Source organism: Sus scrofa, chromosome 11 (assembly GCF_054392235.1).
Source record: "Sus scrofa isolate SSC_HxYL_T2T_F1_AM1 chromosome 11, Sscrofa_HxYL_maternal_Yorkshire_Landrace_v2.0, whole genome shotgun sequence".
NCBI classification, from domain to species: domain Eukaryota; kingdom Metazoa; phylum Chordata; class Mammalia; order Artiodactyla; family Suidae; genus Sus; species Sus scrofa.
Genome location: NC_139393.1, coordinates 75,745,730 through 75,769,448, shown reverse-complemented (window position 1 = coordinate 75,769,448; position 23,719 = coordinate 75,745,730). Strand labels below are relative to the sequence as shown.

The 23,719-nt window shown below is 43.7% G+C and overlaps 1 protein-coding gene across 16 annotated transcripts in view; it reads right to left on the bottom strand.

Moving 5' to 3' along the window:
- The window catches only part of CLYBL (citramalyl-CoA lyase), a 283,442-nt gene that overhangs the window by 215,899 nt on the left and 43,824 nt on the right, over positions 1-23,719 (bottom strand). For 3 of the 16 annotated variants that reach the window (XR_014819832.1, XM_084982221.1, XM_021065863.2), the window contains exon 1: positions 7,824-7,990. The exons of the other annotated variants lie outside the window; for them this stretch is intronic. Coding sequence is in view for 2 of the 3 variants with exons in the window: in XM_084982221.1 (XP_084838347.1) it covers positions 7,824-7,837 (14 nt within the window). In the remaining variant the exon portion in view is untranslated. Of the gene's footprint in view, positions 1-7,823; positions 7,991-23,719 lie in introns of those variants that run through there. 16 annotated transcript variants of the gene reach the window in all.

Sequence of the window (23,719 nt, the reverse complement as noted above, 5' to 3'; positions counted from 1 at the left end):
GAAGGCAAGAATTTTCCCAAAAAACTCCATGGAAAAAAATTACGTATTTGTTGTTTGGCAATATGGCTTATAAAGCCAATCCATGAAAATCCTGTTAGAAAGATGATAAATGTGATACGAATAAAACTAGCCACTTATTCTTTTTGTTAGGTCTCCCATAAAAGGAACATTTTTAGGAAACAGATTAGCAGGAGTAGTCTGGATCTGCATCACCCACCACATACTCCTACACGTACATGTGTGTTTATGTCTACATGCCCAGGTCTGGCTGCAGGCATGCCTACCCCAGAGCAGGAGCGATCCTACAGTCCCGAAGACAAAATAGCAGGGGGCACCGCCCATTAAGTTATTGGTTCCAGGCATTCACGTCCTAATTGACAACTTCAGGGCTACTTTCATCACTTGTCAACTTCAAACCCACACTCAATTTTTCCTTTTAGATGATGTTGCATCTGTAATACGGCAGTGTTTCTGACATATTGCAGCATGTCTGCTAGGAATATTTCTTCCGAAGCACAGCTTAATAAAGGGTGGAAAGGAAGGAAACCTGCTAAATGTTTTTCACATCTATCAACGACTCAAAAGAACACTGTGGGAAAAAAACCCCACACTTTTACATTTAAAATATTTCCCACTAGCCTTAGCAATAATTCAAAAGCAAGCAGATACGGATTTAAATAAATCACAAAAGTTTTTGATATAGTAAAAAAAAAAAAACAAAAAACAAAAAACCTTCAGCCTAACGTGGTGAAGCTAGTAAAACATTAAAGGTGATATTTTATGTCAATTCACATACAAAAACCATAATGAAATATATTTGGCTCCAAGCTGAATGACTGGTAAAACCCATAAAGAGATGATCAAAGATATTAATTACTTTAGCATACAATTGTCCAGTCTAGTCAATTGCCTGTTTGAAAAAAAAAAAATTGTTTTAAGTTGATAGGTGCTTTAAGCATTAATTTTCATGATTAAAAGAACACCAAAAATAAACCAACAAATTCGAAATTTACTTTTTTTTTTCCTAAATCTTTTTAGGGCTGCATCTGCAGCATATGGAAGCTCCCAGGCTAGGGGTTGAGTCTGACATGTAGCCGCTGGACTATGTTGCAGCCACAGCAACGCTGGATCTGAGCCAAATCTGCAACCTACACCACAGTTCACGGCAACGCCAGATCCTTTAATTCCCTGAGTGAGGCCAAGGATCGAACCCGAGTCCTCATGGATGTACTAGTTGGGTTCGGTACCACTGAGCCACAAGGGGAACTCCCTCAAACTTACATTTACAGTATCAAATGCCAGATCAAAATCACATCATTCTGTTTAATTAAACACTACAATACATAGAAAATAGAAGTTTTCAACTACATATACATCAATCACATCCCTGGAACTTTCCAGATAATTTCATTTTTAAATATTTTGTCCAATGAGCCAATTCTATAAATATACTCAATTCATGCACTCAAACCCTGTACAGCAATCTGCAGTTCTAAAATTATAGTCGCTTTAAAAAAATAATAAAACAATAAAATCATAGTCACTTTGTCTAGGCTAAAAGAGTAGGTTTTATGTTTTATTTTGATCTTGTTTTGTCTTTCATTTGTTACACAGAAATGCATTTCAACAACTGCTAAACCACTGGGGCACTCCTTTAAGAATGATGCTAAATGATGTTCTAGAACTGGGTTTGGCCAAGCATTTATTGTTATGGTTACCAATATTTACGCAGCACTGTACTAGTAAAGCAGAGTAATTTCTGCACTTTTAGAGGCTTAATGCTCCATATTGCCACTGTGACCGTAATGGAGTGGGCTAGGACATGGAGAGAATGCGAAACCATTCATTCTTCTTACTCGCCAGCGGAACTATCCTTTTATCCATACCCTAGCCAAGAAAATAAGATCCAAGGCACGCTGTACACAAGGTTAACGACCATTAATGTCCTCTGTTAGACTCTGCCCCTTAGCATTAGACATCTTTCTCAAGTGTGTGGGGAGGCAGCAATGCCCAAACATCTCTACTGAGAGGAATGGGTGCAGACAGCAGGGTGCTCAGGCCCATGGGGGCAGCCCACGCAGGCCAGGCATTCTGTGTTCAGGCACACTGTGTTCAGAATGCTTTTGCGGCCCTTTGCGGCCCAGACATTTGCTGAGTCTACATCAGCTGAAACTCAGCCAGATCCAGCAGGTCCTGCCTATGTTTTGAAGCATCACAAGCTAATAATGGGTGATCTTTAGACCACTCAATTCATCTCTTTTTTTTGGCCTTGCCCACGGCATGTGGAAGTTCCCGCGCCAGGGACTGAAACTGCACCACAGTTGCAACCTGTGTCACCGCTATGGCAACACTAGATCTTTAACCCGCTGCACTACATGGGAACTTCCAACCAATCAATATTTTCTTAACAGGAGTTGAAGACCTTGATAAAATTTAATAATCCTATATAGCCAGACATTTAATGACTGTAGCAAGGGTAAGTAATGGAGAATGAACTAGGATATATCTACGATAAAACATTTGTCAAAGCTGGGGTTAGTGTTTTGCTTGGGGAGATTAAATTGTTTTTTCAAAAATATAAGTTGAGTAGTTTCTACTAAAAACATGCATAAAGCTCCAAATTTCACATTACATGAAATCTCATTATTAGAGTTAATAATAAACGGTCCTTTAACTTAGCAAGCCTACTCTCAAAATTCAAATTTATCGGTAAGAGTTCAATTCAACCACACTGCTTGGTCTCAAGGAATGTATAAAAGAGAAAGACATTTAACCAGGTAGATTCAATACGAAATCCCAAGTGTTAGGAGAGGAATATCCTAACTGTAACAGGTACCATGCTAAGCACTTTACATATCTTTAGACCTTCTGTTTCAGCAAAATTAACAGCAGTATTGCCATCATACATACGAGGAAACTGAGGCTGGGGGTTATTAAAGTACTGAGTTCATACAGCCAGTAGATGAACTAGAACTGAAGCCAAATTTGTCCAACTCCAAAGCCTGTCATTATCCCACCAACCTGTACAACCTCTCCAAGGGTAGGACAGAAGCATTAAAAAGAGTTATGGGAGCAGACAGGACTGCATGCTCCAGCTTGGCAGGGAATAAGGAAGGCTTCTAGGACAAGGTATCTCTGAGGTAAGAAGAATTTTCTGTGTGAAGACAAGAGGGAATACAAAAATGAGGAATAACAGGAGAAAGTGCAAGTGTGGAAAGGAAGCTGAAACGGTCTCACTAGAGCCTAAAATGTGGGCGCTAAGGCTGGACTAGGAGGCCTGGAGCTAAGGAACACAGACTTCATCCTGGAAGCGATGGGCAAGCGCCCGCTCGGCCGTGGGGAGGCAGCGCAGATTATGGAAGTTAATGACAGAGAGAGGAGACAAATCTGAGTAGTATTTAGGTCACCAGCAGAGCCTGGTACTGCATGTATGTGGGGTTGAAAAGGGGAGGCAAGGAGGACTCCCAGGCTTCTGACTTGGGGGACAGCATCATCACCTGAGATGCAAAGCCCAGGAGCAGAACAGCCATGGGGCCCTTAGACCAGCCAGTCACACCTGTGGGCATGGAGCCAGACCGCCTGTGGGGATGGCAATGTGAAGGAGAGGATTCCAGAGCAAGGAGTGCTTCCCTGGAGTTGTCCCCTGAGCGAGAAGGAAAGTCTAGGGATGAAGAGGATTCCAGAAAGGGAAACAAAATGTCAGAAGGCAGACAACCCCATCACAGACTTAGTCAAATGACTGTCCTATTGAAACACAGTAAGAAAGAAACACAGAATCCTGACTCCTAGTCTAAATTTTCTTCATTTCTGTCAAACGCCTTAAAAGGCAGAGACAAATATTATTTTCCCACCTCATACTAAGTATCTCTGTTTTTCCCAGCTATTTTGTGACACTTTAAAATTATTTTTAAAGTGATTCACATACATCATAAAACACTCAAAACAAAATTTTAGGAGTTCTCGTCATGGCACAGTGGTTAACGAATCCGACTAGGAACCATGAGGTTGCGGGTTCGGTCCCTGTCCTTGCTCAGTGGGTTGACGATCCGGCGTTGCTGTGAGCTGTGGTGTAGGTTGCAGACGCGGCTCGGATCCCGCGTTGCTGTGGCTCTGGCGTAGGCCGGTGGCTACAGCTCCGATTGGACCCCTAGTCTGGGAACCTCCATATGCTTCGGGAGCGGCCCAAGAAATAGCAAAAAGACAAAAAAAAAAAGGCAAAATTTTAGTCTCCTTGTCCATACTCCAGTCTCTTTATCTGTTCATTCACTGTGCATATCTTTTCCATTAAGTCCCTGAACATACTCCAGAGAGATGCTTTAAAGACATTGTCTGTTAATTGCAACATCTGGGTGATTTTTCTTTCTTAGGGTCACACCCTCGGCATATGGAGGTTCCCAGGCCAGGGGTCCAATTGGAGCTGTATGTGCCAGCCTACACACAGCCACAGCAACGCAGGATCTGAGTCACATCTGTGACCTACACCACAGCTCACGGCAATACCAGATGCTCAACCCACTCAGTGAGGCCAGGGATCGAACCGGCAACCTCATGGTTGCTAGTTGGATTTCCGCTGGGCCATATGCAAACTCCTGGGTGATTCTGAATTTGGCTTCAATTAATTGCCTCCTCTCTCCCCTCCATTTCTTTATCTATACAGTGATTTCCACCAGTTTATTGGATATAATTGACATATAACATTATATTAGTTCAAGGTGTACAACATACACAGTGATTTTTGAAAAGATATTGGGCATTATGGTTAATATGCTGGAGAGACTCTGGATTCTATACATTTCGCTACAGAGAGATTTTTATTCTAGCAGACAGTAACTTGGCTGAACATAAACATCAAACTCTGTCTCCCCTACAGTGGGCAGTAGCTAAGATCTCTGCTCAGTTCTTTCAGCTTCAAGCTGCTGCTTTTTCACCAGTTCCCTTAGGACCTTCCCTACATACAGTTTAGGGGCTAGCCCAGGATTTGTGCCATTTTTGTACAGAGATTGTGGGGTTTAACCACTTGGTAGCTCCCTCCCCTCTGGATTTCCCTTGTAACTTTCTGGCTGCTCTGCCAGTCTCCACCTCTGCCTTCTAATACCTCAATACAGCTGTGGCTTTTTGCCACTTAAGTTAGGTGGATTTGGGAGTGCCTGTAGGTAAAAACTGCAAACGTGCAAACCTTACTCATTGTAGTCTTTCAGGGTGGAATTCTATATTACTCAGCCAAAAGAAAGAACAAAACAATGCCATTTGCAGCAATATGTATGGACCTAGAAATCATCATACTAAGTAAGTCAGAGAAAGACAAATATCATATCGCTTATATGTAGAATCTAGTAAAAGATGATGCAAAAGAACTTACTTATAAAACAGAAACACAAAGTCACAGATTTGAAAATCAGATTTATGGTTACCAAAGAGGAAACCACGGAGGGAAGGGATAAATTAGGAGAGTGGGATTGACACATATACACTATTATATATAAAATAGATAACTAACAAGGATCTACTGCATAGCACAGGGAAACATAATCATCTGTAATAACCTACATGGGAAAAAAAAAAGACTGGATATAAGTATATGTGTAACAGATTCACTTTGCTGTACATCTGAAACTAATAGAGCATTGTAAGTCAACTATACCCTAATAAAAAAAATTTTTTAATTTGATTTAAAAAAAACACACTTGGAGTTCCCGTCGTGGCGCAGTGGTTAACGAATCCGACTAGGAACCATGAGGTTGCAGGTTCGGTCCCTGCCCTTGCTTAGTGGGTTAACGATCCAGCGTTGCCGTGAGCTCTGGTGTAGGTTGCAGACTCGGCTCGGATCCCGAGTTGCTGTGGCTCTGGCGTAGGCCGGAGGCTACAGCTCCGATTGGACCCCTAGCCTGGGAACCTCCATATGCCGCGGGAGCGGCCCAAGAAATAGCAACAACAACAACAACACACACACACAAAAAAAAAAAAACACACACTTGGCCAGAATTTTTTTTTAAATGGGAGGTGGGGAGTTCCCATCGTGGCACAGTGGTTAACGAATCCAACTCAGAACCATGAGGTTGTGGGTTCGATCCCTGGCCTTGCTCAGTAGGTTAAGGATCCAGCGTTGCCATGAGCTGTGGTGTAGGTTGCAGATGCAGCTCTGATCCTACTTTGCTGTGGCTCTGGCGTACGCTGGCGGCTACAGCTCCTAGCCTGGGAACCTCCGTATGCCTCAGGTGCGGCCCTAGAAAAGGCAAAAAGACAGAAAAATAAAAAAATTTTTAAAAATAATAATAAAAATAAAAATAAAACAGGGGGGTGGGTGGAATTCTGTTCAAGTTTCTGCCTCATTTTGCTTGCTCTCTAAGTGCCTTAAAATGAGTTCTTTTTTTTAAATGCTTTATGAAGATTATAAATGTTATACAGAGGATTAGAGCAATCAAGCTACTCCACCATTCTTGGAACATGGAAACTACCTTTATTATTATTATTATTTCTTTTTAAGGCCACACCTGGGGCATATGGAAGTTTCCAGGCTTGCGGTTGAATTGGAACTGCACCTGCAGGCCTACACCACAGCCACACCAGATCTGTGACCTAAACCACAGTTTATAGCAATGTGAGACCCTTAACCCACTGATGGAGGCCAAGGAGTCAACCTGCACCCTCACGGAGACTATGTCAGGTTCTTAACCTGCTGAGCCACAATGAGAACTCCTACTTATTCTTTCCTTTTTTGCCTTTTTTTTGGTCTTTTTAGGCCTGTACCTGTGGCATATGGAGGATCCCAGGTTAGGGGTCAAAAAGGAGCTGCACCTGTCAGCCACAGCCACATGGGATCCAAGCTGTGTTTGCGACCTACACCATAGCTCACGGCAATGCTGGATTCTTAACCCACTGAGCAAGGCCAGGGATTGAACCCAAGTTCTCATGGATACTAGTTGGGTTTGTTACTGCTCAGCCACAACAGCATCTCTAGTACTTCTTTTTAACAGCTACATCATTACTATGACTTGACTATACCTTAGTTTATTTAACAAATCCCCCAATTTATGGGCGTTTTATATTAGCATCTCTTTCCATAGCAGTAGAAGAATCCTCCTTTTCAAAGGTGTCCAGACTAGATGGTTGAAATGCAGTGGTTCGGCAAACAGGCTTCGGAAACAGATGTTATGCACCATTCTTTTTTTTTTCCTCTGTTTTTTAGGCCCAGACCTACAGCATATGGAAGTTCCCAGGCTAGTGGTTGAACTGGAGCTGCATCGACGGCCTACGCCACAGCCACAGCAACACAGAATCTGAGCCACATCTGCCACCTACACCACAGCTCACAGTAACACCGGATCTTTACTCCATTGAGCGAGGCCAGGGATTGAACCCCAACCCTCATGGATACCAGTTGGATTCTTAACCCATTGAGCCACAACAGGAACTCTGCCAATGTTTGTTTTTAAACTAACAAAAGTATTCGCTTTTACTTGTTCCTCTTATAGCAGGGCCCCCTTCCTCTCCACCCGCATTCATGAAGGCAGAAAAGAAAACACAGTGTCACAATAACAAGAGGAAATAACTGGCCATTGTCTCCACCTTCTACAGTCAGATGTTTTCATGGGATTTGCCTCCAACACTTAAAGGCACATTTGTGATTCTGATAACCTAAGACTTTAAACTGTACTACAAACTGATTACCGTCCAGGGCCTAAAGCTAAGGTTTACAAGCCTGTTCTGCCTTCCTTCAGGCCCTCCCTGCTTATAACTGACACCTTCCAGTGTCTTAAAGCAGGAGAGGTAGCTAGCCCCAAATTCTCAGGCCGCTAATGGTTTCCCATAAAATGAGCTCCTACCATTTCATTACCATCCTGGTGTGAATTCGCAGGTGAGGGCCACCAGGGAAAGGATGAGGACATGTCTCTCACTCTTGGCCTCCTGACTTCTCCAACTTTTCCACTCAGTATTTCAAATGACTGCTCCAACTCCCAAGGCTGCTGATTAAGCCAAAATGGGCTCCACGCTGTAACTTAGAAAAAGCAGGAGTAAGTCCTTAAGCCTCTCTGGAGAGAGAAGGGATGCGAATTCATGCCCTAACTTTACACCTGTAAAGCTGATTAAGTGACTGATCCTTTTTATTTTGACTTAAATATCCATTTAGTGAGTAGCTGTAGATTTGCTTGGTAACTACCGGGAAATATTAAATGTTACATCCCAATCAGATTGGCCAGACATCAGTGTTGAATACATCACACGTGATACGTTTATCTCACAACACAAAGATTATCATACTTGGAAAGGTGATCATGTTAGCAAACAAGTAAATATGTCCTGATGGGTTCTGTAAACTGCTCGATCAGTAGCTCTGCATTCAGAGTTTAACCACACACGACATGGCAAATACAGAGCCGATGAGGTGTTTTTGAAAGAACTCCTAGAAAGCTTTAAAACAGGGCTGCTTCCCAGAAAAATACATGAAATTCACATGCTCAGACAGATCTAACTTTTGTATGACTGTTTCTGTACCTTTGGAGGGGATTTATGATGGGCTAAACAGATAAAGGGATAGATGGCAGATGTAAGAATATTTACAACATAAAGGAATAAAAATAAAAATAAGACCATACAATTAAAAATAATTTCTCAGTTTTCAAAAGCAATTGACTAATAAATAATGAATGCTTAGTGGCGAGGGTGTGGGGATATTTCTCAGTGTCTTTTAAAAATAGTAAAGGCAAGGTAACTTTAAAATGTCTAAATGTGAAAACAGTTCAGTACGGCATGCTCTAACTACTTTTTAAACTTTAAAAAAATTTCAAATTCAAATAGAACAAAATTCCACATAAATGGCTTATATTAAAAAAGCCTTCAAAAAAGAGCTGAACTTAAAACTTACACACAAAAAGCTTTCCTTTTTAAGACCAAAGATTTTCTAAGATCGTTTGTCATAGGCTTAGAAGTGGTGAAAACCAAACCAGCTGCCAAAAATTATTTACTTTGTAGCACAAACGACTAAGGATGTAACACCCACTAAGTGACCTGCAGAGAAAATACAAGGTTAATTTATTCTGTATGCTTTGGGTTTTACTTTCTGTTAAAATAATCCTCATCACCATATTTAACTCTTTCTTTGTGCATTTTATCTTAATCAAAAATAGAGGTAAAGGAAGGAACACAGGGGGGAAAAGTGGGAATGGCAAGAAACAAATCAGAATTTTGCAGTCAGAAATTTACTGTTAACCTTTCATTAAGAATAAATCTACGATAAAGTATATCATGAACACTTTTTTCCTCTCAAGAGTGCAGGATTAAAAGTTGAAATTATTACAACATCTATTATATTCTCAACATATTTTTATATATGTAGCAGCTTAAGGCTCTTTCTAGATTCAAAAGAACCAGCCAAGATGCAGTGAATGGAGCCCCTGCCAGATAAGCCCGAATTGCAGACGTCCTGCAAGTGTAGCAACAACAGGGCCTGGTTTGTTAGTCCTGAAAATATGTAAGTTCTTTGTGACCGAAGCTCCGGAATGGCATCTGTCTTAAATTACATCCACCTGGGATTGCCTTCCAATGACCAATATAGGCAGATTACTGGAACTTGAAAACCTCACTTTTTTTGGTAATTGACATTTAAACTGTTTGAAGTTTCTCATTAAGGTCTCTTAACAAATTAACTGCAGATGTTGGAAACTCAGTGCATGGTACTCAGAGAAATGAAGTCACCTGAAGGCTCCAAATAACCACAAGTATTTCAATGTAGTAAGTGCATTGAAAGGCGAGGATGGACTGGCTTCCCCCCACCCCCGCCCCAAACTGCGGAGTTTCATCACTTTTCCTCTGTTCCAATTAGGTTTCCCGGCACATTTTAAACATAATTAAAAGAAGAGTGAGGCAAGAGGTTGAGATGACAGAGGACTGCCACCCAGACCACAGAGTGAAGAACTAACTTGAGAGAGGCTGAGAGCGACCAAACATCTCCCCTGCCTCCTGGTTACCAACAGATGTAAATCTGAAATCGTGGGCTGGCCTTAGACACCCTACACAGCCTGACCCCAAGCGACCTGGGCAGCTTCACGCCCAGCCCCTCTGCCACAAGGCACCCCACACTCCACAGTGACCCACTCCTAACTCCCCTCAGCCAGGAATGCCTTTCCCTCTCCTTCCCTTTCTCGGTGAACAGGCCCCACACCCTCTGAAAGTCCCCTTCCCTTCTCTTTTCCCACTAAGACGACACACTTCTAAGAACAGAGTCTGTGTCTTACATGAAATGCATCAACTAAACGCAGGCACCTCTAGGTGCCTGGCACAGAAAAGACCTTAGGGAAATTGCCTCCCATTCCCGATTCTTCGGAGTGGCTAAGGCTTAGTAGGGGCGTAATTCTCATTCTTCACAAAGAATGTATAAATGAATGTCTGAATAGTAGAAAGAGTTGTGTTATAAGGACATCTGACTTAAAAAGAATACCGCTGATATGTTCTAGAATTTCCCGTTGAAAAAAAATGTGAAATACTTTTCACATTTACCTGCATAATGAAATCAATGAGTCCTACAAGAAAATGCTTTTGTCCTTACTCAAGTAAAAACCAAATCTGAAAACCTCAGAGAGAGAAAAAGAGCCAGATCCAGCAGGAAACCATATGGTTATGAAGATAAAAAGATAAGTTTCTCATCCCTCACTAACAATAATCCTGGAAATACTAACATTTTCACTGATTCCTCAAAACCAGCATCCTAATTAGGAAAAGGCACCTGTGTCAACAGTCCTATTTCCATTTTTAAAAGCCGGTTCTTCAGCTGACGCCTGGAGCCCTCACTTAGCACATCAAACGTTCGTAGAGCCTAAAAACTGCTCCTCACTGCTGGTCACTGGCTAGTTGCTAATGCTTAGCGGTTCCCACACACGACAGAAGGTATGGAGCCATCCTGCTGGTTTCAGACACTTGCCAGTTAGCAGCTCCACCCCGGCGGCGCGGCACCGCGGCCTGGAGGCGGAACACGGAAAGGTGGTGCCTGGTCCTCAGGGAGCGTACAGCTCGACGGGCCTCAGCCCGCAGACGAGCGGTAGAGCTCCCAAAGCAACGGGGGATCACCCCAAACCAGCCCCTGGGCTCCTTAACTCTGGACGGAGAAGACATGAGGCTCTTCTCCAGCGGCAGCTCAGCAATCAGGAGGAGTCCACAGCCCAAGTGGGGATCCACACCCTTTATGACACCTCACCCCGGTAATAACCAGGTTGTCTGGGGTGGGTGGGGGAATGATGAGGACTAGGGGGAAAAAAGCAGAAAAGAAGATTTCGGAATGGAAGAAATAGTTTTGGATCCCGCTAAGACTCCGTTAAGTTGAAGGCCATGGCTTTTTTTTTTTTTTTTTTTTTTTTTTGGCCATACCCATGACATGTGGAAATTCCCAGGCCAGGAACCAAACCCTCCCCACAAGCAGCAATCCCAGCCACCGCAGTGACAGTGCCAGATCCTTAACCTGCAGCGCCACAAGAGAACTCCGGCCATGACTTTTTTTTAATACACTTTCCAGATGCTGAGTTGGTCCTGAGTTGAAGTGGTTTCACAGGTGAGAAATCCCGAAATAAATAGAATGTACCTGGGACAGAAACACTGGCTTGGGAGGTGCTTTCACCACACAGACTTAGACTGACCGGGTTCTCCCGGTGACAGCTCTGTGCTACGGCAAAGTCCCGTACTACCATTAAAATCTCACCTCCCCTACCACAGCTCATGAAGGCAAATGATTAATGTAGATATGTCCTTTACACTTTTGAAAACTCTTTCCCTAAAAGGAGAATACTGAGGAATCTGAAAACAGCCCTGGACTGTGTTCAAAAACTCAAGCCAAGAAAGAACCTTCAGATTTGACATCTTAAATTAGCAAGAATGTTTAGACACATCTATAATCTAGGAAAACATACATACACCCACACTCACTCCAAAAAAGTGTGCCTTTCCACCCTCTCATGCCAACTGGATAATTAGTAATGAATTCTGTTTACTGTGACCATATGATGATTTTTTTTCATCCAAGAATTTTAAAACAAGTGCCTACTATGTGTCAGACACTGTGCTGGGCACAGATGCCAAAGGGTGAACATGGAGTTTCCAGGTTCACAGAAGAGACCAAACGTAAGAGGGAAAGGCACCATTCGTATCTCACGACTAATCTGTGAGTGCGATGAGGAACAGGATGCCCTGAGAGAGGCAATCAGGGTGGGAGGGAAGACACGCTTGAGATGGTGGGGCTCAGATGGCTGGGGGGGCTTTCTGTGTCTAGCTTACTTACATTTTTTACATCCACTGCTTATTGGTCTTCTTATGAGCAGGACACTAGGTCCAGCATTCGCCACATCATTCATATAATTCTAACCACTGTCTGTGATGCGTATCATGATCCCCTTTTACAGAAGAGGGAATGAGGGGGAGCTGGCTAGTAAGTGGCAGGGCAAGGGCTCTGTGTGGTGTTGGCAAAGTGTGTCAACCCCACTGGTCCTCAAAGCTCACAGTCTCTGCCTTCCTCGCTTAAGGAAGCAAGAGAAGGCCAGTGATGCTAGGAGTGGAGTGTGTGAGAGGGTGGAAGGAGGTGAGAAGCAAGGCATGGAAGGGGCGAGACCAGACACGCCCTGGGGGGCCACGGGAGGGCACTTTAAGGGTGCTAAGCAGGGCGGTGAGATGAATCAATTTGTGTATTTGGAAAGAGTCTGGAGGAAACCACAATGAGACACCACTTCACACCCACCAGGATGCCAACACTGGAAAATAACAAGTGTTGGCGAGGATGTAGAGAAATTGGAACTCTTGTGCTTTGCCAGTGGAATGTAAATTGGTGCAGTCACTGTGGAAAACAGTCTGGTGGTAGCTCAAAATGTTAAACATAGACTTACCATATGACCCAGCAATTACATTCCTAGATATACGCTCAAAAAAATTGAAATCAAGTACTTAAATATTTGTGCATGAATGTTCACAATAGCACCAGTCATAATCATCAAAAGGTGAAAATTACCCAAATGCCCATCAGTTGATGAATGGATAAACACAATATTGTATATACCGACGATGGAGTATTACTTAGCTATAAAGGGGGATGAAATACTCACACATGTCACAACATCGATGAATCTCGAAAACATTATACTGGGTGAAAGAAGCCAGTCACGAAAGGCCACATATTGCATGACAATACTTCTACGAAATATCCACTACCAGCAGATGCGCAGAGACAGAAAGCGGACTGGTGGTTACCAGGGACTGGGAGGAGGAGGGAACAGGGAGTGACAACAGGTACGGGAGTCTCCTTCGGGATGACGAAAATGTTTGGAGTAAATAAAAGTTATAGTTGTACAACATTGGGAATGTACTAAATTGTACACTTTAAAATGGTTAATTTTATGTTACATAAACCTTACTCCAAATTTTAAAGCTGGGTTGGAGAGGGTAAGTGGATGTGAAAGACCCTTTCACAGTAGTCCAGCTGAGAGATGGCTGCCAGGACGGTGGCACTGGAGACAAAGGAAAAGGGACAGACCCATGAGATATTTCTGGAGGCAGACCCAACAAGTCCTGATAATATACATCTTAATATCTATGCAGGTGGCATGTAACACGAGAGGTGATGAGGAAGATGAGACGTGCAGCTAATCAGACAGCTACTCCAAGGGCTCAAACCTGAAGCTAGGAGAGTGGGGTGGTAAGAAGAATAATGGCCTCCAAAGACATCCACGGGAGTCCCTGTCATGGCTCAGTGGTTAACGAATCCGACTAGGAACTATGAGGTTACGGGTTCAATCCCTGGCCTCGCTCAGTGGGTTAAGGATCCGGTGTTGCCGTGAGCTGTGGTGTAGGTCACAGACGCAGCTCAGATCCCGCATTGCTTGGCTCTGGCATAGGCCAGCAGCTACAGCTCTGATGAGACCCCTAGCCTAGGAACCTCCATATGCCGTGGGAGCGGCCCTAGAAAAGTCAAAAAGACAAACAAAACAAAACAAAAACCACAAAGATGTCCATGGCCTAAGCCCTGGAACTTGGGAATATGGTAAGATACATGGCAAAGTGGAATTACAGTTGCTAATCAGCTGACCTTGAGCTGGAGAGATTAGTTTGGACCATCCAGATGGGCTCAATATCACAAGCACTCTTAGAAGCAGAAGACGGAGGCAGAAGTGAGAGAACCAGAGAGATGGCAAGAAATGGCAATGAGAGAATCTGACCCATTGTTCCTGGCTTTGAAGGTGGAGGAAGAGGCCATGAGCCAAAGAATATGGGCAGCCTCTAGGAGCTGGAAAAGGCAAGAAGACGGACTCTCCTCCTCGTGCCTCCAGAAAGGAACACAGCTCTGCTGACACCTTGGTTTCAGCCCACTGAGACCCATTTCAGACTTCTGACTTCTAGAAGTATAAAATAATGAATTTATGTTGTTTTAAGCCATTAAGTTTGTAGTAATCTGTTACAGTGGCAACAGGAAACTAAAACAGTGGGGAAGAGTTGACAACTGAAGGAGAGAATCAATGGACCTGATAAGAGATAGAGGATGAATGAGAAAGGGAGATGAGGGTGTCAAAGACAACTAGGAGGTTTGATCCTGGGTAACCTTAACAAAGGGAAAAGACGGCAACAGCCACTAGAGAAGATTCAGAAGGAAGGGCCGGATGGCTGCTGAGAGGTCTGGGGAAGGGGAGTTTCAAGGAGGAAGTGGTATTTGGGACAGGCCCAGAGGTGACAGGAGGGGGTAAGAGTGTGAGCAAATCAGAGAGCAGAAAGGGCTGAACTGATGTGAAGAACGGTGTGTATTCCCGCTGAACAGCAAAAGGTGAGCAGTGCTGGGAGATACCCTGGAAAGGAGGGCAACAGATGAGCTGGGCTGCATGTGCCACGTTAAAGGGTCCAGACTTCCTGCAGCAGACACTGGGAAGCTCTCAGGGAATTTGCGCTGTGTGTGGGGTGGGTAACAGGACTGGAGGCCGGCTTTAGGAAGCTAAGTAAGAAAGGAGTGCATGACTATAGAAAACAGTACGGAAGTTCCTCCAAAAACTAAAAATAGAGTTGCTAAATGATCCAGCAATCCCACTTCTTGGCATATATACAGATGAAATTACAGTTGGAAAAGGTATATGCACCTCTATGTTTAGCACTGTTTACAAGAGCCAAGACATGGCAACAACCTAAATGTACATCAACAGATGAATGGAGTATTACTCGGCCATTAAAAAGAAGGAAATAATGCCATCTGCAGTAACATGGATGGATCTGGAGATCATCATGCTAGGTAAAGCTTAAGACAGAAAGAGAAAGACAAATACCGTATGATATGTGGAATCTAAAATATGACACAAATGAACTTATCTACAAAACAGAAATAGACTCATGGACATAGGGAACAGACCTGTGGTCACCAAGCATGATAGGGGAGGGAGTGGAATGGACTGGGAGTCTGGGATTAGCAGATGCAAACTATTACATATAGAATGGATAAACAACAACGTGCTACTGAATAGCACAGGGAACTATATTCAATATTCTGTGATAAACCACAATAGAAAAGATTATGAAAAAGAATATATATATATCCTATATATACACACGTGTGTGTATATGTATATATATCTGAATCACGGTGCTGTATACCAGAAACTAACACAACATTGTAAATTAAAAATTAAAATAAGAAGGGGGTGTGTGAGTATAAACAGGGGATGGGAGTGGGGGGGTCCTAAGGGTAAGGCTTCTCCCCAGTCTCAGGCAGGTTGCCAGGCCCCTGGCAAATTCCAGACTGTTCTATAGCACAGGGAGAGATGATGACCTGAACTCACGGCCTGGACCTTCATACAGAGGCTGGGGGATGTGGGAGGGGCACCACAAGCCTCTGAAGCCTACATCTGCTTCCCTGCAGAGGAGAAATTCCCTTTACAGGCTGATCCCTTTGTAGGTAAGGTATCTGCAGAAGGCATACAATAAAATGTATGACACTTGAGTTCCCGCTGTGGCATATCAGGTTAAGGATCCAGCACTGTCTCTGCAGCAGCATGGGTTCAAACCCCAGCCTGGAGCAGTGGGTTAGGATCTGGCATTGCCACAGGTGCAACATAGGTCACAGCTGCAGCTCAGATTTGATCCCTGGCCCGGGAACTTCCATATGCCTTGAATGTAGCTGAAAAAGAACAAAAGAAAAAAAACAAACAAAAAACCATGACACTTGGGTGGGGCTACACACATGACACTCACACATTCTGGTTTTCTTAAAATCTCTAGGTATTAATAGGTAGACGGCTGACCTTGGGACCTAAGAACACTGTGCTTCAAGCACTGAGGCATTTGTGTGGCAGCTTGAGGCCTCCAGGAGGGCAGGAGGAAACCAGAAGGGGATAGAAGCAGAAATCATGTCTCTACTTTACCAAGTCAATCTTGTAGATTACACTAATGTAGGACATCTTCCTCTTGTTACTCCTGAATTCTTAAAGGCTCTGTATCCCCACTACAGCCCAGTTATCTCAGAATCACAGCCCCTTTACTGCGGCCGTCAGCAGCCGCTTGACTGAGGCCTGAAGAGAGCGCCTGGAGAGGTCCCTGCTGCAAAGAGAGAGAAACAGTGAGGACGCCTCCTGACCTGAGGATCTAAAGGATAAGGATGAACAACGTACAAACAAAACTCTCCTAAGATGGCAAGAGGAGTGTAAATCAATTGGATGTGGGCTGTACCCACAAATTTGGGAGAAGCAGAGATTTTATTATCTTCAATCTCTGGTCAAATTGAGCTGAAATGGACAAAAATAACCCAAAGCTCAAAAAGCCATATATTTTATATTTCTGAATTCTCCAGAGTGCTCTTGCTTTAGGTCAATGATTCCTTCCTAAATTATGGAATGTCAGTGGGCAAGAGACATCTAGTCCACCCTCCTTGTTTTAACTGTGAGAAGAATGAGGCTCAGTTTAGACAAGGGCCTTGAACAAGGTCAAGGGCTAACTGCAAGGTTAGCACTGGACTGGAACCACAAGTAACTACCCAGGATCTTCCTGCTTACAGCATGAGGTTAGTAATTCGATCGTATAAACTAGTTTTTCTTTTTTGACATTTGTAAGAAAAATCTGAATAGCACCAATAAGGGATATTAAACCAATTCTGATTTTTAAGGGCTTGAATAAGTTTCTACTTTAATCTGAACTAAAAGTATTTTTGTGAAGGCAGAAATTACCCAAGAGTGAACAGTGGCTCACTGGTATAATTTAAAGATGTTATCACTGTTTCAAAGAAATCCACTTTAGACTCAAAACCTTAACATCATGTTTCAGTGTTCTATACAATAGCCAAAGGGAGAAAACAACACTTATGTCCACTGACGGATGAGTGGATAAACAAAATGTGGTATGTACCTACAATGAAATACCAGCCAGCCTTCAAAAGGAGGGGCATTCTGATTTCCTACTATATGGATGAGCCTTTAAGACATTTTGCTAAGTGAAATAAACCCAAAACAAAATATTGCATGATTCCCCTTATGTGAGAATACAGCATAGTCGCTCACAGAGACAGAAAGGAGAATGGGGACACTGGGGACTAGGGGTACAGGAACAGGGAGTTACTGCTTAAGGGGTACAGGGCTTCAGTTCGGGAAGATAACACGGTTATTATGAAGATGGATGGTGGTGATGGTTGTAAAACAAGTGAATGTACTTAATGCCTCTGAACTGTACACTAAAGTGGTTAAAATGGTAAATTTATGTTATGTATTCTTTACCACAACAAAAAGGGCATTAATGGAGTTCCCGTCATGGCTCAGTGGTTAATGAACCCAACTAGTATCCATGAGGACACAGGTTCAATTCCTGGCCTCGATCATTGGGTCAAGGATCTGGCATTGCTGTGAGCTGTGGTGTAGGTTGCAGACACGGCTCAGATCCCACGTGGCTATGGCTGTGGCTGTGGTGTAGACCAGCTACAGCTCTGATTGGACCCCTAGCCTGGGACCCTCCATATGTCATGGGTGTGACCTTAAAAAGCAGGAAAAAAAAAAAAAAGGCACCAAAATCCAGATAAAGTATTTTTCATTCATTAAGTCTATACATTGGACACTTACTGTCTGCCAGGCACTGTTCAGGGCCAAAGTATAAAGCAATGGGATAAACAGACCAGGTCTGAACATGGGGGCTGGGGATGGGGGGTACAGACAACCCATAAACAGATAAGCATATGGCATAGCAGGGAGAAATGAAAGCAATGGAAAAAATCATCAGGCAGAGTGAGGTCGTGTTGGGGGAGGCAGTCGTGTGTGCTATGTTGTACCAGGTGCTCAGGAAAGACCTCTCTGATGGGTGACATCTGAGCAGAGACTTGAAGGGACAGACGAACACAAGCCTGGGGAGGAGGCAGGGTAGCTGGAGAGGGTAAGAGGAGGGAGAGGGTAATAAGGAGGTCCAGAGCACAAAGCTGCTTCTTAAATTTCTCATAAACTGTTCAAGGGACGGTTTATAGGTCAGTGTAGAAATATGTCCTCCACATCTAAGTATCTTTCATTCATGTTAAAATGAACTGAAAAACCAACTCTGCTTTCTTTTACTACGAGGTATGTTTGTAAAGAGACAATTTATGTCTTCCATTGCTCGAGCGCCCTCCAGCGTCTCTGTATGAAAACACAGTGTCTCTGAATGAAAACATGGCCAGGTTTTTTTCCCCCTAAAGGTTGGTATCTGGCCAAAAGGTAAAGTGGCATATTATCCTTCTCACAAAGAATACTGTGAGATTAAGTAGGAAGACAAGCCAAATGTAGGTGCTTTAAATAAGCCTGCTCTGTGTGTGAAGTGGTACAGCGTGTAATGTACAGGTGATGATGTTTTATTTTTTATTTATTCATTGTGCTTTTCACGCACGTACAGTATATGGAAGTTCCCAGGCTAGGGGTCCAATCGGAGCTGTAGCTGCCACTCTACACCCCAGCCGCAGCAATGCCAGATCTGAGCCACGTCTGCAACCTACATCACAGCTCACGGCAACGCCGGATCCTTAACCCACTGAGTGAGGCCAGGGATTGAACCCACAACTTCATGGATACTAGTCGGATTCGTTACCACTGAGACAACAGGAACTACAGCAATGATGTTTTCAAATGACAGTATAGGAGTTTCCATCATGGCTCGGTGGTTAACAAATCATACTAGGAGCCTTGAGGCTGTGAGTTCGATCCCTGGCCTCGCTCAGTGGGTTAAGGATCCAGCGTTGCTGTGAACTGTGGTGTAGGTCACAGACACAGCTCGGATCTGGCATGGCTGTGGCTGTGGCATACACCAGCGGCTACAGCTCCAATTAGACCCCTAGCCTGGGAACCTTCATGTGCTGCCAGTGCAGCCCTAGAAAAGACAAAAAGATAAAAAAATAAAATAAATAAATAAAATAAAATGACAGTATAAATTTTATTTATTTATTTTTGTCTTTTTGCCTTTTCTAGGGCCGCTCCCACAGCATATGGAGGTTCTCAGGCTAGGGGTCTAATTAGAGCTGTAGCCACTGGCCTATGCCAGAGCCACAGCAACGCGGGATCTGAGACTTGTCTGCGACCTATACCACAGCTCATGGCAACACCAGATCCTCAACCCACTGAGTGAGGCCAGGGATTGAACCAGCAACCTCATGGTTCCTAGTTGGATTTGTTACTCACTGAGCCACGACAGGAACCCCCGACAGTATAAACTTTAAACAGGTTCGTATTTTTTAAATATAGTTTGTTTATTTTGCTTTTTTTAGGGCCACACCTGAGGCATAAGGAGACTCCCAGGCTAAGGGTCCAACTGGAGCTACAGCTGGCAGTCTACACCACAGTGACACACAGCAACGCAGGATCCGAGATTCATCTGTGGCCTATACCACAACTCATGGCAACGCCAGATCCTTAATCCACTGAGAGAAGCCAGGGATCGAACCCGCATCCTCATGGTTCCTAGTCAGATTTGTTTCTGCTGCACCACGACAGGAACTCCTAAAACACAGCTTTTTAGCAATGTAAAATTTGCGGTTAAAAAGACAACACAGGAGTTCCCGTCGTGGCGCAGCAGAAATGAATCTGACTAGCATCCGTGAGGACACAGGTTGGATCCCTGGCCTCAATCAGTGGGTTAAGGATCTGGCATTGATGTGAGCTGTGGTGTAGGTCACAGATGCAGCTCGGATCTGGCGCTGCTGTGGCTGTGGTGTAGGCCAGCAGCTACAGCTCCAATTTGACCCCTAGAGCCTGGGAACTTCCCTATGTCGCAGGTGTGGCCCTAAAAAGACAAAAGAGAGAGAGAGAAAACACAGTCTACCACTAAACTGTGACCCTAATTTTACTGGGGGTGATAAGGACGATAAAGTACAGTTTTATCTTTAAAATTTTTCAATATTTGGGAGTTCTGAATATTAGTATTTGAAAAATGTCCTGCAAATACTTAGAGAGCACTAGGGTCACTCTGATTTCTCAGTGAGAATACAGTACAGGGAGACACTTAAGACAGACTTATCCATACCAAGCGTCCTACTAAACAGAGTCCTTAAACTTTCTCATGAAAATTGCCCTTGATTCTTTTATTATGAAATCAGGCACTTTTATCAATCTCAAAGCCTAACCAGAAGGAAGATGTTATGTGTGGTGTAGTTCTGAAGAAAGTTGGCAGAAGTAAAGTTATGGGATCATTCACAGAAATACCTGCAGGCTGGGTCAGCGTGACAGCTGAGGCCATGGAAGAAAAAGCCAGGGATGGGGTTCTTTTAAGTTTGGCACTGCCAGCTGTATGACCAATAAGACCAGACGGTCTGTGCTTACTTGACTGTGCATGAGCCTGCTGACGCCAAAGAAAATGGGCAAATAAGCCTCCAAAAGGCACACTGCCATCCAGGAATCACCATTTCTGGAGGCCAATTTGACAGCAAGCACCAAGAGGCTTAAAATGTCCATACTCTGATCCAGCAAGTTCACATACAGAAAATCACCTCCAAGGAAGTAGGTAAAGGTAGCCACAGAGATCTAGATACAGAGACATTTATCTCTGCAGTTCTGATAAAACTTGGAGGTAGACCCCGTGAACAACTGCAGTTACACACAAACAAATATATGTGACAGCTGTGGAACAACAGTGCTCCAAGATTAGGTTAACATCCCGAAACTTAACCAAAACATAAAATCAAGGCAACTACATAAAAAGCTATCTTAACTCTGGCTCACATTTGGAAAAGGAAGGAAAGGAGGGAGGAAGGAAGGAGACAATGAGACAAAGGAGCGAAAGAAGGAAGGAAGGAAGATAGGAATCTCAATTCGGGGGCCCATTTACTGTCTGCATAATTCAAGCGAGTTATTTAATTGATAAGCTATAAAATATTCAAGTAACAACATGAAATAAAGTCTGTATAATTATAACAGATTTAAATTCATATCCAAGTACACTATATGAAAACAAAAGTACCATTTCCTTGATATTTTCCTTATTGACTAAGAAAGTTCTAGACCTAACCTGTCAAGATCATCAGTAATGCACAGAGGAATAAACAAGAAACATGTAACCACAGAACACAGCCCAGCTACATTCAGAGGAAAGAAAATGCATTGTTTTCACAATCAACAACTCCTCCAATCTTACGAATATTCATCAAACCCACCAATAACTGCTCCCTAAGGGGCCTAGTTTTCTCCTCCCTGGCCTCCTAAAATCTTCGCCCCATGCACCAGTGGACATCCCCACAGGGAGTCTCGCATAAAATGGCAGCTCCTACGGAGTGGCCACTGCAACATTTAGTTAAGGAAACTGTGACCAAAGGCTGTTTTCAGAAATTACATCAATCAGACCTTGGCTGTTGCAAAGCCATCACTGGAGAAAATAACCACTTGAGCAAAGGGCTGATGCAGAGTGGTATCAGCCACTCCGAAAGCTACCTCGCTGGCCATGTACAATGGCTTCCCACCAGCCTCGACCACAAGCAAGCCTATGCACTCCCCTTCTAAGCCTCGAATGCAATTTCAGAGAATACTCCATCCTCAATGCACTACTATGGGGCATTTCTAGAAGAATGAGGTACTTAACGCCCTCAAACACTCTGCAAAACTGGGACATTCAGGAGAGTCTCCTGAAAGGAGAGAGACTTTGGCGGCTACAGTTATTCAGAGTAGAGTAGAGCAGAGCAAAGCACATGCGATGAAATTGTCCTCAACTCCCTTCTCGATCCAGGGGGCCCAGGGGTAGAGGGGAAGGTTTTTGAGTCACGAATTCATCTTCAGGTCCCAGCCTTCCTCCCAACCCTGGCCTCTTCCTCGAGCTACTCAATGTCCTTCCTCCTCCAGGTCTGCACCCACACAGATGGTTCTAGTCCACAGCAAACTCTACACCAGGATCACGGTAGCGTGGGAGTAGAAACCCTGCAGAGCAGGAACGGACCCACAGCAAAGCTCATGCTATTCAGTAGGCTCGGAACGGCCTTGCTGGCAAACGGCATCTTGCTGGGGATCTCTCTACAGCTACATTTTCTCCAGGAGGCACCACCCACAAGCCTTTGCACCTTCCAGTTCAGGCCTAGTGACCACATTCAGTTATTGCTCACCAGCTCAGCTGTTGCCCATTAGTTTGGGCTCATTTTACCTCATTTCCCACCAACTCCTCTGTCCAACCCACAGGCAGGTCCCCTGTCCCCAGGCTACTCCTGGTCTATATAACCCTTTCTGGTATTTCCTACTTCCTCAGTCTCCTCCCTCTCCCCCTCCTTTTCAGCCCTAATCCTAGAAGAAGCCCTTTTGCTCCATTAAGGCATTCTGAATAATCTGTCGCATCCCATTCTTTCAGGAGTCTGAATAGAAAGCTCCAGCTCCAATTCTTGAACCTCTGCTCTACCATCTTAGACCATATTGAGTCCATCCTTCACCCTTTACTTCTCTATCTCCAGGGTCAATTACCATCCTGGTTTGCCTGGAACAGAGGGCCTTCCTGGAATGTGGAACCTTCAGTGCTAAAACTAGGACAGTCCTGTGCAAGTTGAGGTGGTCGCCCCATGTCCCCGGACCACTTAAAGTTACTTTCTGCCTCACAACCCACAACAGCATTTTTGTTTACAGTATCCCGTTTAGCTTCTCACCATGCATGTGGGCAACAAAAGTTAATTTCTAATGCTGACAACAAACATTTAAAATACCTAACACCTCACACTGAACTTTTCATACTAATTCAAGTGATAAGGTACACATATCATTATTCTGAAGGGGTGTTTGTTTGTTTGTTTGTTTTGGTCACACCTGCAGCCTACAGAAGATCCTGGCCAGGGATCAAACCCATGCCACAGCAGTAACTGAGCCATAGCAGGGAGAATGCCAGATCCTTAACCACTAGGCTACCACGGAATTCCTGTTTTTAAAGAAAATTCTGGTCTTCTTTCAGATGGTGATTCCACCCAGGTAGCTTTTAACTCCATGTTTATTTGTGGGCTGAACTGGGATCTTGCCCTTTATGTAAAAAGGACCAGGATGGAATGGGAAACTATGTGCACTCTGGATTCTGTTAATCTGGCAAATCAGCTCTCTCGTACTGTAGATGAATCACCTCCAAGGAAGATCACCAAAATTCTTCATCTACAACTCTAGCAAATGAAGGCTCCCAAACAAAATGAAAACCCTCTCTGCTATTATTACAAAAAGCAAACACACTAGAAAAGATTATTACAAATGTAAGCACTTTAGGCACTTTTGGCCTTCTAACCAGCTTTCTGAGAAGAAGTTTTGAGGGGTCTTTATGAATTCTGTCAATT